The sequence below is a fragment of the Cyprinus carpio genome, chromosome A8 (assembly GCF_018340385.1).
Source record: "Cyprinus carpio isolate SPL01 chromosome A8, ASM1834038v1, whole genome shotgun sequence".
Taxonomy (NCBI): Eukaryota; Metazoa; Chordata; class Actinopteri; order Cypriniformes; family Cyprinidae; genus Cyprinus; species Cyprinus carpio.
The window spans coordinates 10,175,157-10,191,467 of NC_056579.1; the positions used below are offsets into that span (position 1 = coordinate 10,175,157).

Below are 16,311 nucleotides of genomic sequence, written 5' to 3' on the forward strand. Positions count from 1 at the left end.
TTTATGTTATAATTCAGCTGACAAGCCTATAAAATTCTGCTTGATGACAGATTCCATAAACTTACTCCATAAATTGCATTTTTTTCTCTCTCTGGCAAATGGCAGTTTATTTTTATTTCGATTTTTCTTTTCATTTAAGGTAAGAGTTTAAGGCATGTGTCTATTCAGAAACTGACTTTCAAAAATAAACCTACCCTAAGAAATATTCACTTGTGTAAGTCTGCCAGCAGGTATGTGTCTATTCAGAAACTTAAAATCCCCCCAAAAAAAAAGTAAAAATAATTTACAAATAATTTAGTTTAATGTGATTTTAAAAGGCTGTTTTTTGTTGTTGTTGTTGTTGCAATAAATATCTCCGATGCATTAAATGTTTTGATGTTAGTGTGTAACTAAAGTGCATCCAATGCACTTCCTTCATATTCACGCTATTGGACTGGAGAGGCTCCACTGATGTTTCAATAGAGGAAGTGTACTTTGTTCAGCAGGGAGGGGCTTGTGGTTTCCTCAGAAAGTGTGGACTTAATAATTGTTACAGTACGAAGGCGACGTTCCTTTTAACTCTATAACAATTGCAAATACAATGTGTGGTAGAAGTAAACGTTCCTTTTAGCTCTTTATTAATTGTAGATAAAATAGAGGGCGGTGTAAAAAGGCGGTTCACATCAAAGCGGAACAAGAAAGGCGCTCGCTCGGTAAGTTTGCTTCAACTTCACTGTACGCTACGGAAACATTTGCTTAACAACATCGTTATTTTCTACGTTCTGGCTTTTCAATTGTCGATTTTACAAAGGTTATTTTTTATCGCACCTGTGTGTTTTTTATGAAAGTTAAATTCGTGTGTTTATTCGTGTCCTGGTCACGCCATTAAAAAGACATCGTCATACGGAATTACTGTGGAGACAGACGAGCGCAACATGTTGTTTCGCTTTTGATGTATGCTACTGGCATCCATTCATTTACAACCATGTACATATTTACATGTTTACAATATATAAATAGCCTATGTACATTTAAAAAGTAATTAATGTATGTACTTGTATATGTATATTTAACGTAAAAATAAGTATTCAGATTATTTAAAAGTTTTCATTTTAAATGCATAGGCCTACTTTTGAAATGGATGTGTTCTATTTTGTTAATAAACATACTGTAATTGTTATAGAAGTTGGTGGAATCCCCCTGCCCTGGCCAGTAAATGCCACCCATGGTGTCCAACAGGAAATTACTCAGTAATTCCCCTAATATTCTAAATATTATAATTCTCTATACAACCCGTTTTAAGGGCTGACTTTTCTTTAACATACAGATATGATATATTGTTTGTTCAGTTGGTTAAACTGAGAAAAAAAACTCAAAATGCTGTTTCTTGGTACATTTGACATTCTATCACTTAATGTTGAAGCACAGCAGATTGGAATTAATCCTTGAGTTTGAAAAAATGCTTGTGTAATAATAAAAATATTGGTCCAAAAATATGAAGTTATTTCAGTGTCACAGCAAGAAGAAATCTGAAAATCTAAAGCACTCTTTTAATGTTTTGTCTACCAGGGTTCCCATCTGCAAACCTGGAAATATTAGAGAAAGTCCTGGAGAAGTCATGGAAATTAATAAAATCTTCTTTTAGTTAATATATTTTTAGTCTTGCTCAGCACTAAATAATATAAACATAAAATATTTGCTAGAAACTCTTAATGTGTGTGCTATTTTATTAAATGATGTTCTCATCTTATGTAATCAAACCCTTATTCAAAAGGACTTGGAACCCTGGAGGAGACTAAGTTTGACCTAGTTTTATTTTCTTTCCCTTTTTCTCATTCAGCATCCGTCCTTCCTCAATCGGTGATACTGAAATCCTCCACACAATATTGTCCTTGTTTATCCGTCCTTTAATTTCTCATTTCAGGCATCCTTGCTATCAAAAGGCTCATTTTAGACACATTACACAACAATCCTGTCCCCCAGCAACCATGTCCACAGCCCTAAAACAAGTCTTCAACAAGGACAGGACATTCCGGCCCAAGCGCAAGTTTGAGCCTGGAACGCAGCGCTTTGAGCTGCACAAGAAAGCACAGGCGTCCCTAAATGCCGGCCTTGACCTGAAGCAGGCGGTGCAGCTGCCGCACGGCGAAGACCTCAATGACTGGGTGGCCGTTCACGTGGTGGACTTCTTTAACCGAATCAACCTCATCTATGGCACCATCAGCGACTCCTGCACAGACCAGACCTGCCCCGTTATGTCAGGTGGGCCTAAGTACGAATACCGCTGGCAGGATGAGCAAAAGTACAAGAAGCCTACTGCTCTCTCTGCACCCAAATACATGAGCCTGCTTATGGACTGGATTGAGGTCCAGATCAACAATGAGCATATCTTCCCCACTAATGTTGGTAAGGACCAAATGATCCAAACAAAACATTTAGGGATCTAATGGTCTGAACAAAACATTTTTTTTTGGACCAAAATTTCTTTGATTTGTTGTATGTTTTTTTTTTTTCTTCAAATCTTAAAGTTTAAATTCTTTATATATTATATTCTTGAATTTTTTTTTTTCTTATTGTTTACTTCACTGTAGATAAGGGATAATGTTTGAGTTAGTTTGCTTACACTCTTCAAAATAAAGGCTAGAAAGGACCCATTGGGAAACCAAAATCTTCTTATATTGAAATTATTCTTAACACCCCCCCCCCACAACCCTTTTGGAAACTTGTTTTTTTTAAAAGTGTCTTCAATTGATATCCCTAAAACCCCTCCTATTTGATCACCAAAGTCATTTTTAAAATAAATGAATTATAGTGAATTAATAGCAAAAATGGTTCTTCAATTGCATCCCTACAAACCCCTCCTTTTGGAAAATGTTTTTTAAAGTGTTTTTTATGGTGTGTATTATTTTTTGATTTTTTTTGAATTTTTTGTCCATATTGTTTTTTATTGGTTTTTGTGTTGTTTTAGTATTTTAATATTTTATTAGTTTGTTTATTAAGTTTGCTTATGCTTATAAATCTTTAAAATGAATGTTGTATCATTTGATTTTTTTTTTTTTGTGCAAGTAAGTTTCATTCATTCATTAGTAATTCATAAATGTGTGTTTTATGTGTAAATATGTAGTTTGTGATGCTGCTGTATTTATTCTCTTTTTAGTCCTCCAAACCTAAACCTCTGTAGGTCATCAGAATGAGCTATGCAGACATTTAAAAACACTTCTAGTATAGCATGGGTATAGTATGGCCATCATATAGGTCACCGTATAAAAAGTAACTTGTTGACCATTTGCAGCATCATTTAAGATGATAAATAAACTATGATTCAAGGTATAGATAGTAAATTATGCTGAAAACTTTGGGGTGGTCAAGTGTAGTGTTTGACTTCCCAGGCTTTGTGTCATTATCCTCAACCTGCCGTTTGACATCTGTGGTGCATTTCAAATTGGGTCATACAATATACCATGGGATATAAATAGACCAAGTCCTCAAACGGAACAGATTCTTAGAATGCAATGAGACGGTCTGAGAATCTGCCATGTATAAGGACATGGTTGTCTGCATCCAGGCCAGATCACTGGGCTCTATTAATAAACCGGACCGAGGAAATATGATTCTGTGATGTATAATACACCGTAGCACGTGTACCAGATGAGCAACTTATGATGTGAGGACATGCGGATGAGAAAAGAAAGTTATAAAGAGTTTCCTCCCATCCAGAGGTAGGAAGCATTTGTTTCCTCTGATGACATCAGCAGGCTCAGCATGTCATCTCAGTTCTATCTTTAATCTACAAATAATTAGTTTGATGTTGTTTCTAATATTAGGACATGATAAGGATGAAAAGTCACAATGAGAAATTAAAGCGGCAAGCAGTGTTGAAAGGGCCCTCGCACCATTCATGTTGTTAGTTTAATAAATATTATTAGGACATGATAAGGATGAAAAGTCACAATGAGAAAAGGAGGAATATGCCAAACTGGATGCTCCCAGTAGTGGCGCTGTGACTACAACTGAATATTGACATGTAGATGTCTTCAGGCCATCAAACATGTGCAGTTTGGGGCAGATATCTAATATGTCTGAGTTACAATAATTTTTTTTTCCATGGCAAAGCATTTTTTAACAGGCTGTCAAAACGTGATTATTTCATACTGAAAACTTTTAAAAAATCTACTGTGCCAAATCTGAAGATAATATTAAAATTTCTTTAAATACAAAAAATGAAAATGACCCCAAAAACTGCACAAAATGTTAGAAATGATATCTGTATTTTGTGTCTGCTACCATTAACAAAGATTGTGTTTTAGTTCTCACTCTTTTGACTGTTTTCACATTGAAACTTGCAGGTTATTCATTTTCATATGGTGTTTCTTTTTTAGGTACGCCATTCCCTAAGACCTTCATGCAGGTAGCAAAGAAGATCTTGTCTCGTTTGTTCCGAGTCTTTGTCCATGTCTACATCCACCACTTTGATTGCGTGAGCCAGATGGGAGCAGAGGCCCACGTGAACACCTGTTACAAACATTTCTATAACTTTGTCACTGAATTCAGCCTCATAGACCACAAAGAGCTGGAACCTCTGGTAAGTGTATGTTAAAGATAACAATAGACAAAAATTAAATTATTATAATATATGTGCAGTAAAATGCTACAGGAAACATTTGTATTATTTTATAACTATAGTATTTAAATATGAATGCATCTCTTTATGTGTGTGTGGATTTAAAAACATGTCAAAGTGATTTTCCATAACCTAATGAGGGCAGAAAGCGAGAAACAAAGAGTGACTGATACAGAAACAAGCTCTAATGCGTCATGTCATGATTAGAAGCTAACAAGCCCATTTTATAATGGATTTGCTAATTGGTAGGGCCAAATTAGGACAGGATGAGTCAGCGGGTTTGATATTCCAACCTCTTATCATTTTCTCACAGGCTGTTAATGAGCATCTGAGTTCCTAATGCAGAAAAACCCTCCATCTATAGTTCATTATCTCAGTAGTCACAGTTGAATTGGTGCCGTGGGATCAGGTGTCACCTGCAGGTCCTGTTACTGACATCAGGAGCTTGTGGCTGTTTGCATAGTGTTTTTCAATTTTTTTGCATCTGTAGAGAATATACAAACACAGGGAAGATGATCTGCATGTATTTCACATTGTAATTATTTGATCTCTGTTTATTTAAATTTTAAAGAAACTAAATTATTATCATTTTAGAGGCAGCCAGGTTGGTTTTTATTTGAAACAAAGTTATGTCATACTGATGCAGTGTTTATTTCTCTTAACAGAAAGAGATGACATCACGGATGTGCCACTGAAAAAGAAAGCGAACCGACCTTTACATTCCAGACAGATCAGAACCATGCAAATTTACAATTTAAAAGCAGATGAAACGGAAACAAACTTTATTTTTTATACACTTCTAATGTACTGTAATATTCTATTTAGGGAGAGACATGTACATCTCTCCGTATTCTCATGTGTAGGCATATGCAGAGTATTTTTTTTAGAAATCAGTATTATCAATTATTTTTGTTTTTCCAGATTTGTTCTGAATAATTCCTTTTGTTCTGTTTAGCTGTTATAATCTTTAATTTACAGATTATATTTGACTATTTATGTATGTAGTTGAGATATTAAAACCACTTCCTCTTGTCTGTATGTCATTGGTTCTGTTCTCAGTTACTGGTTGAGTTCGCATCATCACTAATTCTGACTGAAAACCTGATGAAGCGGTATGACTTAATGTCTGACTACTATAAAAGTTATATATGCGATATCATTCAGTACATCATCTCTGGCATTTTATTTCATAACCTCAAATGTCATGTGGATTTTCTGCTTTTGTTTTAATCTTATCTGTGTTTTAAATGAAAGACAATCCTGTTTCTCCAGCTTTTCTGGTTTTGTCTCAGTCTTATTTTCTCAGCCTTCTCATGATTTTCACAATTAAATTAGATTGCAGTAAAAGGGCCGTCAGAAGCCCGCTGATTCATAAACGCGAAACACATTTGTTTCTGTCCACTAGATGGCAGTAAAGGCATTTCACAACAGACCCGGATGATGAAACATTGCATTACCTTGAGTCCTGATCACTAATTTTATTAAACTAGGTCCACAGTTTGGTTATGCAACGGGTTTTCCTTTTTGGACAAGGCTCTTTTATAATTGTTCTTTCTTAAGCGTTTTAACTACGACTAATCAGCCAGTTTGTAATGAGTTTTTAGTTATCCCTTATTGCTCTGTTGTTTACTATCCTGCATGCTGAATAAGTGCTGAGGTTGCACGTTTAGAGGAAATAATTACTCAGCCCCAGTTTGTCTGGATGATAAAATCGTTAACTGTTAATCGCGCTCCTCCCTTGACTTCAGCACCACCTCTCCGTGTCGCAATCTTCACTCTGGCCTCAATTCCAGATTTTTCCAGTAGTCTCTGCATCATAATGAGAGGGCGTGTTTTGGTATCACGCAACACTGTCGTTGGACGCTGTAACAAGGTTATGCTAGTTTGTTGTGTGCTCGTTAAAGCGCATTTATAAAGCCAAGTAAAGATTCACGCCAATTCAAAAAAGCTTTGTTGGCAAAAAACTTTTATGCACTTTAAGTGTTTTCATGCACAAATGTAACAAATACTCCTAATAAAACTATGCTGACAACTGCTCTAAAAAACTTCAACTGAAAGATATTGTTCAGAGAGTGTATTTATACTACATGCTACATGCTTAGAACGTTTAGAAATAATAATAATAATATAATTTTATATAATACATTTTTATTAGGGAAAAACACACCCAACAGAAGATACACTGAAGAACTATTTTGCCAGTTGCCTTTGTGTACATCTTAAAAAATATTTTAGGACAGCACAGTTTTGCCTGCATAGTGGTGCAGTACAGTGATGATATCAGATGGCAATACATTGGTACTATTATATATATATATATATATATATATATCTCATCATCATCATCATCATCTACAGCCGTCATACAGTATGTACCCTATAGGTTATTGACTGATTCAAAGAACCGACTCAAAAGAGTAACCTACGTGATTCATTTTACCGAGCAGCTTTGCTCTGTAAAACATAAGAAAACAGCTTCTCTACATAAAAAGTGTAAACATAATCTATGCTTCCAACTGCAATTGTTGTATATGCGCATGCATACACACATAAATGTATTCATTTCTAATTATAGTAGTTGGAAAGGGTTACAAATGTCTTGGTTAAGTAGTGAGTTGCATCAGAGTAAGCTCTTCTGCTCCGTCACATTCCTGCGGCACTGATCAACAACTCCGCGCCATGACAGGCTTTTTCTTTCGCTTTCAGCAACAAAACGCCTGGCCGACCGTCTGTTATTAAAATCCGCGCCATGACAGGCTTTTTCTTTCGCTTTCAGCAACAAAACCATTACAAAACCATTACACAACCTCAGCAATTAAACCATTAAAACCATTACCAAATGGTTTCCATTACGTATGTGTTTTGGGCATATTCCATTAGGATTTATTGGTTGTATAGGTTTCCATTACAAATTTGTATTGGTCACGATTTGCACATAATGGTTTCCATCACAGTTTTGTAATGGGTTCTGATGGTTCCATTACAAGTTTGTATTGGTCTTTATTTGCACATATTTAATGGTTTCCATCACAGTTTTGTATTGGTTCTGATGGTTTCCATTACAAGATTCTATTGGTCTTTATTTGCACATATTTATTGGTTTCCGTTGCAGTTTTGTATTGGTTCTGATTTTAATGTTTACTGTACCTGATAACTGGTAATTAGGCCATTGATTAATTAAATAATTTAAATTATTAATACAACTATACACAGGGTTTTGTCAAGAATATCATTTTTATTTATTTTAAACTACATACCAACCTTTCAATAGCAAACAGTTCAGGTTGTTTTTGCAAAGAATTAAGAATATGCACCTAAAATCAAAATTATTCACAGAATACTCAACATAGCTGGAATTAACACAAAACCTGAAACGTGACATTACATTTAATTGACATTACATAATTATTGTTATTCATTAATGCATTATAGAAATACAGGAACTATGAACTGCATTTGTGGCTTCATTGTAGCTGTCTTAGACCTGCAAAAGAGAAGGAAAATTTGTTAGGACAGTGTACCACTTAAACCCCATTACCAGTATGTGAGATTATCCATATATATATTTATATGGCAATCTCAAAAAGTTGCAAAAACTTAGTTGTTGACAAAACATCATCATGTTTAAATTCGTCCAACACTTTGGAGCACTTTGAGCAGATTCAAATTCTTGGCAGATATGAACTTTTGTCCATTACACATTTTATGTTTATAAAATGTGTAATGGACACATTTTTTAAAGCAGATCATTTTTAATTTATCTTATGCGCTGCTTTAATAGATGCATATTGTCATTAATTATTGTCTGCTGTGTTGAATATCTCAATGTTTTAGGTGTAGTTCAGTGATTTTTTTGTTGTTATGATTGAGTGAATAAATGTGTCCCTGGAGCACAAAAGCAGTTTTATGTCGCTGGGGTTTATTTATAGCAATAGGCAACAAAACATTGTATGGGACAAAATTATTGATGTTTTTTTCTTTCATGCCAAAAATCATTAGGATTTTAAGTAAAGATCTGTTCCCATGAATATATTTTGTAAGTTTCCCACCATAAATGTATCAAAACTTAATTTTTGATTAATAAAATGCTTTGCTTTGGGCTTTAAATATTTTTGCCGCAATATTTTAGATTTTTTTTGCACCCTCAGATTCCAGATTTTCAAATAGTTGTATCTCAGACAAATATTGTCCTCCTAACAAACCATACTCAATGGAAAATTAATTCTTAATATTATTGATATAAAAATCTACTTTTTAAAAAAATTACCCTTATAACTGGTTTTGTGGTCTCCAGGGTCACAAATAGTCTTGAATATTACATTGTCTACTTTTTATGGTACATAGTCTCGCTATTCACTTCAAATCATATAAGAGGTTGTAGTAATTACATTCGGATATGGATATGTAAATACTTACCACTGAGAGTTTTATCTGGGTTTATGTCACTGATCTTCTCAGCCAGGTATTTCCGTACACTTAGGAGGCGCGGAACTTATTTCCTCTGAGGTGTGGCCTCTTTTCTTCAGCTTCTGAGACAGACACTCTTGTTTCAAACACTACACGTGACACACACACACACACACACACACATAAAACAAATTCAAATTCAAGAACTGATGGACTAATCTCAGACTTTAAATCTGACCACTCTCAAGTGGAAATTAAGTAGCATGTGTGACCTGTGCTGGCAACATAAGTCACAATGAGCAAAAATGAGGTTTTTTTTTTATTATTATTATTATTCTCATTAATAGTCCTTCAAAATGATGTAGAATTTGTTGAAATCTGACAAAAAATTACTGAACTACACCAGTTTGAAGTTGAAAGAGTTGGCAAAGTCAATTTTGAGAAAAATCAGGTTAAAGTTTTCTAAAGGTTCCAAAGCAAAATCACAGAGCAACATTGCATCTTTTCCTGCAGTTCTTTTCTTAATAATAATTCACTTTTTATTTTACATCTGAACAAAAGCATTCAAGTAAAAAAAAACAAATAATCCATTGTAAAATCCCTTTATTGTGTTCATTACAAATAAAGTAATTATTAAAACTATAAAAGCAGTTCAATAAAGATCAGTGATTGACTGTCATTCTGTGTATGTTTATCAGGATATATATAATTGTGTATATATATCCTGATAAACATCTGAATGTCGGATTGAAATGAACGCTGTGTTTGTTAGTTAATTGTTAGTATAAGTGTTAATTGTTAGTATAAGTGCAGCTAATAATAATAATAATAATAAAAAATTAATTAGCATGTTTTTGTGTTTTGCTTTGGTACTGAAATTGGTACCGAGTACAATGGATTTTCACTGGTACTGGTACTGAATACTGAAATTTTTGGTACCGTGACAACACTAATAGTTGGTAAAACTGAAGACCTTGATTAATGTGTTCAGGTGCAATGCAGGTTGGAGCAAAACTCTGCATGTCAGTGGACCTAAGAGACAATGTTGAGATCTCCTGTAATATATTCTGAACATGACACTTCAAAGAGGCAGGATTACTTCTAGATTAATGACTGGTGTCCAGTCCTGGGCTGGAGGACCAATGTTCTGCAGAGTTTCTGGTGATCCTTGATCAGCTGCCCCGATCTGCTTAACTGGGGTTGGAGCTAAACTCTGACAAAAGAGAAGACAACCAATATTATGATGTTAAAAAGTTAAAAAGATTTGATTCAGAAATATGCACAACGTCTGAAAATGCACAGAGATGAGAATAAAGCTATGTGTTTTATAAGAACTTTCAACCCACTGAAAAATAAAAAGCAATATTACAGTAAGTCACAGATGCATTTTTATTTATTCTTATTAATATTGTTTTAAATATGTTACAGTTACCTTGTGGTTTATCGATGAAATAGAAAAGATCTATCAGTGATGAATGGCATCATACATGAATCATATGTAATGATATTTAATAAGAGGTCTAACACTGTGTCTACACTGGACGGCGCAACAAAATACAATAGAGCCTATTATAATCAGTAATGCTCTCTACACTGGATGTGGCACGACACGACACAACAAATCACAGACGGTAAACTGATGCCTCTTTCTATTTATGATGTACTGACAAAGTTCAAATGATTTTCAACAGTCACTTTGGTGCGTCCAGTGTAGACACGGTGTGAGTTAGAGAATGGGAATCTACTTCATTGTGCATTTGCATTCTGGGTATACAATACAAATCACCAAAGGAAAAAAATATACTATTTACATTAATATTTGTAAGAGCTTCTTGCACTTTATAAGAATGGACTAATATTTGAAGGATTATGTGACACTGGAGACTGGAGTAATGATGCTGAAAATTCAGCTTTGATCACTTTTTAAAACATACTGAAATAGAAAATAGTTATAAAATGGTAATTTCACAATATTACTATTTTACTGTATTTTAATCAAATAAATGCAGCAGTGGTGAGCATAAAACATTTATTTTTAACAAATCTGACCCTTACATTTTTGAATGGTAGTGTATGTTTGAGGAATTACTTACTTTTCATGGTTCATAATGTCTAAAAATGTTCTTCGACAGGAGATATGACTCTAGAGCACAGCCATCAGCATGGAAGAACCAAGAACATAAACATACTGTCACAGAGACAACAATATTTATTATACAATGACAGGTTTATTATAAATAAACTATAGCAGAGGTGAAATGCAGAAAAGAAAAATAATAATTGACAGAATATATACAAAAAAAAGACTTAAACATTTTAGTTTTACTAATTTAGTAATGCTCCTACAGCGTGGACATCAAAATAACTAACAAGCAAACAAACACAGACACTCACTCACTCACTCACACACACACACACATTATTATCTCCCTTCAGAAATTTTAAAATCAGGAACATCTCCTGTGTCATAGAGGTTTTTTTTTTCTTTTCTGGCACTTCTGAAATAACAGAACAAGTGTATTTATGTGTTTAACGTTACTATGAAAGATCAAAACCTGAAGGTTTCAGCCCATTGTAAGTGATGTAACGTTAACTGTACAGTGCATACTTTTAGGTTAAATTAATTAGCTTACTTCCATTCATCCGTTGAGATATATATATATATATAGAGAGAGAGAGAGCGAGAGAGCGCTCATCTACACACAAGATGACATTAAAAGCCCAAACTTAATAAATAAGAGCTCAAGTTTATCGTTACCTCTTGTAGTTAGCCTTACAGTGGAGATGCTAACGGACTTTTTCTGACGACACTAAACCATTTCTATAAAGTAAATATTAAACGGAAGCGTATCATTTACATGAAATAAAATGTCAGAAAACACTTTAATGTACTATTTGTGTAATTATATAGACGAAAACTTACCTAAAAAAACAATAGTGAAAACCACACTGAGAGTCAGCGTTCAGCTGCTTGACGGTTGGGCTGCCGCCTCGTTTCCATGGTGACGTCCTCCGCTCCAGTTCAGCGCGCGCGCCCATTAACAGCACGTAGAAGTCACGCAGAATTTCACTGTTATTTCAACATTTATTTTGGCCTAAATTTGGACCAAATCAGATGGACCAAAACAAAACCTAATATTAAACATAGATTTTGGGGCTATATTTGAACCAAAATCAGACAGACAAAACAAAGACCATTGCTGAGTTTTAGGGCAAAAGTTGGACCAAATCCGACGAAACAAGCAAAAAAAAACAACTTTTCAACGTCAATTTTTTGATCTAAAAGAAGGCCATGACGGGCCGAGATTTAAAAAAAAAAAAAAAAAAACGATGTCCCGAATAACGTCTGGTGCTGGGTGGGTACCAGCATAAGTTTCCAAAGGTGTTCCAAAGTTTCCAAAGGTGTTCTATTGGTCCTTAACGGTATCCAATAGACAATACATGCCACAAATAAAAGAAAGCAAATTATAAATAGAGACCCATAGGGACCATTACAATGTCCATTAAAACCAACAGAATTCCCATTAGAACCATTAGGTGTTTTATTGATTCTGTAATGGTTTCTATTGTTTGTGTGTTCATTTATTTTTTTTTTTATTTATGTTTTTTCAGCAGTCTAGCCTACCCACTAAGACCATTACAGTTTTCCAAAGAAACCAATTAATTTATTGGAGTCATAATGGTTTTTCTACTGGTTTCCAGTAGATACCACCAGAAGTTTCCAAAGGTGTTCTGTTGGTCCTAAATGGTATCCAATAGACAATACATGCCACCAATAGAAGCTAAAGCAATTACCAATAAGAGACCAACAGAGACCATTACAGTGGTCCATTAAAACCATTAGAATTCCCATTAGAACCATTAAAACCATTACAAATTCTGTAATGGTTTCTATTGTTTTTTTCAGCAGTTACGTGTTATTATCTGGATATTGTCGTGTTCTCTCGGAATGTACCAGAACTGGAACGAGGCAGAAACTGCACGTCAGTGGGCGGAGCTTTGACCTCATGCTCCTCGAGTAGAGGATACGTGCAGAACGAGATGAAAACACGAGCGCTGTAAAGTTCATCAAGCATTGGCGCCTTCAAGCTGATTCAATGCGGGTAAATGTTGCATAAGGTTGTCTTGTTTGGAATTCGAATATGCTATTTTATAATGTTAACTAGACTACTGAAACCCAGGGACTGTAAAATACTCTGAAACTAAAATAAATCTTTGAATAAATGCATGAAATGAAACGAACAAACGAGTTTTATGATAGAATTATGATAGAATCCTTAGATAAGTGTACACATAATATGTAGACATATCTAAGGACTTTTAGTACATACCTAGAGATATGTGCATATCTAAGCTATATCTGTATTTAAATATAAGGAATTGGGATATGCGCTATATAAAAATTATTTCAGTGTGATCCTGTGCTTAATTTTTTTACCCGTTTTGTAAACTCTGACTAATCTGACTCTCAAAGGCATGCAAATATTTTTCCATTTGTTCCACTAGTATTTACATTTTCTGGGTTTATTGTTTGGGGCCTGGAGGATTTCCGGTTTCTAAACTGATAAAAGCACACTTACGCAATAGAGGCCCAGGACACATTGCTTAGCCAGAAAAAAATATTTCAGGGATGGACAAAATTCTTAATTTAAGAGGAAAGAGGAAGTGCATGCTTCCCTCCACATTTGCTGTTTTTCTACAAATCCTTTCAACTTTATTAGTTTCACAAATTATTTTTTATAGCCAGATTTTATGTATACCTATTCTGTGCACCCAAGCATTAAATGTAATCCACAATCTCAGGCTGAGCATGTGTGGATATAATCACATTCAGGTGTATTCTACTGTCAGTGCCTGATGTTTCTAATGACAGTCACCTCATAAACTGTCCATGCTTTCCTGCCACATGGATTTTGATTCCAGGAAAGGTTTAGGTGCTTCAGCAGAAGTGTGTATAAATCTTCATTGTGTGTGTATGTAGCTGACTCCTCGGAAAACCTACACATCCTTGATGTAACAGAAGAGGACTACAGAGTTCCCAAAGAGATCAGTCCAAGCACACACACACACACACACTTGTCTGTCTTTCTCTCCCTCTCCAAACACACATCCCAAAGAGATCAGTCCAAGCACACACACATTTCAAAATACTTTTTTGTCTTTCATACACCTCTCTTTCTCCACTTTCCTCACTTTTCCTCCCCCAACAAAAACGTCACATATGTTCTTGCACTGTACATACAAATGCAGATTAGTTCTCTTAAACAGAACAACCAGACATACTCTTCCTAACACGCCCATAGAACCTCACCAATCAGATCCCACCCTCTTTGGGATGTACATGTGTGTGCTTCTGTTATTGACTCTGTTATGCATTCCTACCCAATGGAGAGTTAGAATACCATTTGGACCCTTTTGCAAAGGCCCCGTTAACCCAGAGTACCGCCTGCCCCTCCTCTATCACGTGGCTTGTTTTCAACATAACTTGGCATTTCATCATGTGCTTCTTTCCTCCGATGCCTCACTCTGAACTTTGCGTAATCTTTGGGGCTGTTTTCATGGCTGAATATAGGCCAAAACACACTGAGAGGCCAACCAGAGAGATAGACAGGAGGGAGGGGTAAGTCACAAGATGTCCCTCGGACCCAAATTTATGTGTTTTTATGTTGAAAGACGGGTTGAGTTATTTGAATTTGTGAGAATGTGAAAATTGGTGTTGAAACTATTCACTGTTTTGACCACCTGAGAAAATAAATCCTGAGCCACTGAAGAACATAATGTATTACTATTACTACTGATGAAATGACTCGGGTATAAAAACTGCCATGTCTGGGGCTCAAATAGTTATTTCACTTGGCTCATTCAAGGGATCGAAATCATCAAAGCTTTCATTAACACCAGCGTGAGGATACACACCTGATCGTCTATCTCTGACTCAGCATGGCTGTAAAATGTGCCTGTGTCACGATCGTATGTGGGCCAGTGAATTCTAACATTCCCATCCATTCAATTAAGGGAAAGGAATGTTGAAGTTATAGTTCAGATGAGACAGTTGTGTTTTATAGAGTAACAAATGTTGTTTTCTAGTGGTGAATAATGCTCATGCATATAATCTACAAGAAAATATTGCTCTTCATGAAAGGGTTTCCCAAACTGTTGTTGAAATGCTAATAATTAATTCAATCATGAAATGTAAATAAATAATTGTACAGTTAAAAAAAAATTATATATATATATATATATATATATATATATATATATATATATACATATGTATATAGTGTTTTTGTACCTGACATGACACTGTTAATTTGTGTGTGTGTAATTTCTAGCCTATATATGTGCAATATTTCATATATTAAACAGCATTGTCTTAAAATGTTCACATTCAATTCAATGTTACTGTTGTTTCTTGTAATTATTTGTGAAATTTACTAGTAATATCTAAGTGTAAATTGTTTTGAAGTAAATATATTTATATATGTGTATAATAAATAAATATATATATATATATATTATATATTATTATGAAATATATGTATATGCATGTGTATATTGTATATATGATATAATATATACATATATGGCTTATATATTTCATATTTAATGTATATATGTATACCTTACCGTATGTATATGTATATGTATATGTAATGTGTAATATGTATATGCATATTTTTGAGTATGTATATTGTTTTATAAGTATATATGTATATGTAAATATATATATATATATATATATATAAATATGTATATGTATATGTATATGTATATATATATGTATATGTATATGTATATGTATATATATATTGCATTGATATTTCCTGAAAACCAGTTCTTACCAGCTGTTTAAAGACTCACGCTTAGTCATTTGCTGTTTTTGACAGTTAATTTGTGTGTTGCAGAATATTGCATCATATATGTAACATGAATAAGAAACACATTGTCTTAAAATGTTCGTGTTCAATTCAGTGCGTTACTGTTGTATCTTTGTAATTCTTTGTGAAATTTACTAGTGATTTCTGAGTGTAAATTGCTTCGAAGTAAATCCTACACCACACACGCTTAGTCATTTGGGGTTTTTGACAGGTAATTGGTCTGTTGCAGAATATTGCATCAGGCAAAATGAATTCGACTACTGTATACACGACGTAAGATTTGGATTGTGAACATATGAGTCTTCATCATTCTTTTGAGTGGATTCTTATTACGGTACCAGTACCAGTTTAAAAGGCTTTTACATTTTTAGTGATAAAGAACTAACAGATTTAAGCCCATCAGCGCCTCTATTCACCTCGGGCTTT

The 16,311-nt window shown here is 34.3% G+C and overlaps 1 protein-coding gene and 1 long non-coding RNA gene across 3 annotated transcripts; one reads left to right on the top strand and one right to left on the bottom strand.

Annotated features, from left to right (window-relative positions):
• The first annotated feature begins 498 nt into the window (after positions 1 to 498).
• On the top strand, positions 499 to 5,871 carry mob3a (MOB kinase activator 3A). Of its 2 annotated transcripts, XM_042762060.1 has the most exons (4): positions 499 to 692; positions 1,904 to 2,385; positions 4,359 to 4,561; positions 5,266 to 5,871. In XM_042762060.1, the coding sequence occupies exons 2-4, from the start codon at positions 1,968 to 1,970 to the stop codon at positions 5,293 to 5,295; spliced, it is 651 nt and encodes a 216-aa protein (XP_042617994.1). In that variant the 5' UTR covers positions 499 to 692; positions 1,904 to 1,967; the 3' UTR covers positions 5,296 to 5,871. The 2 variants fall into 2 exon arrangements, with proteins under 2 accessions (XP_042617994.1, XP_042617995.1); XM_042762061.1 differs by lacking the exon at positions 499 to 692 and having other exon boundaries at positions 1,886 to 2,385.
• A 4,175-nt stretch (positions 5,872 to 10,046) lies between these two features.
• On the bottom strand, positions 10,047 to 11,844 carry LOC122146017. Its single transcript, XR_006160712.1, has 3 exons — positions 11,766 to 11,844; positions 11,101 to 11,195; positions 10,047 to 10,220 (listed from the first exon to the last, which is right to left on the bottom strand). It is a non-coding gene; the product is annotated as an uncharacterized LOC122146017 (long non-coding RNA).
• Between the last annotated feature and the right edge of the window lie 4,467 nt (positions 11,845 to 16,311).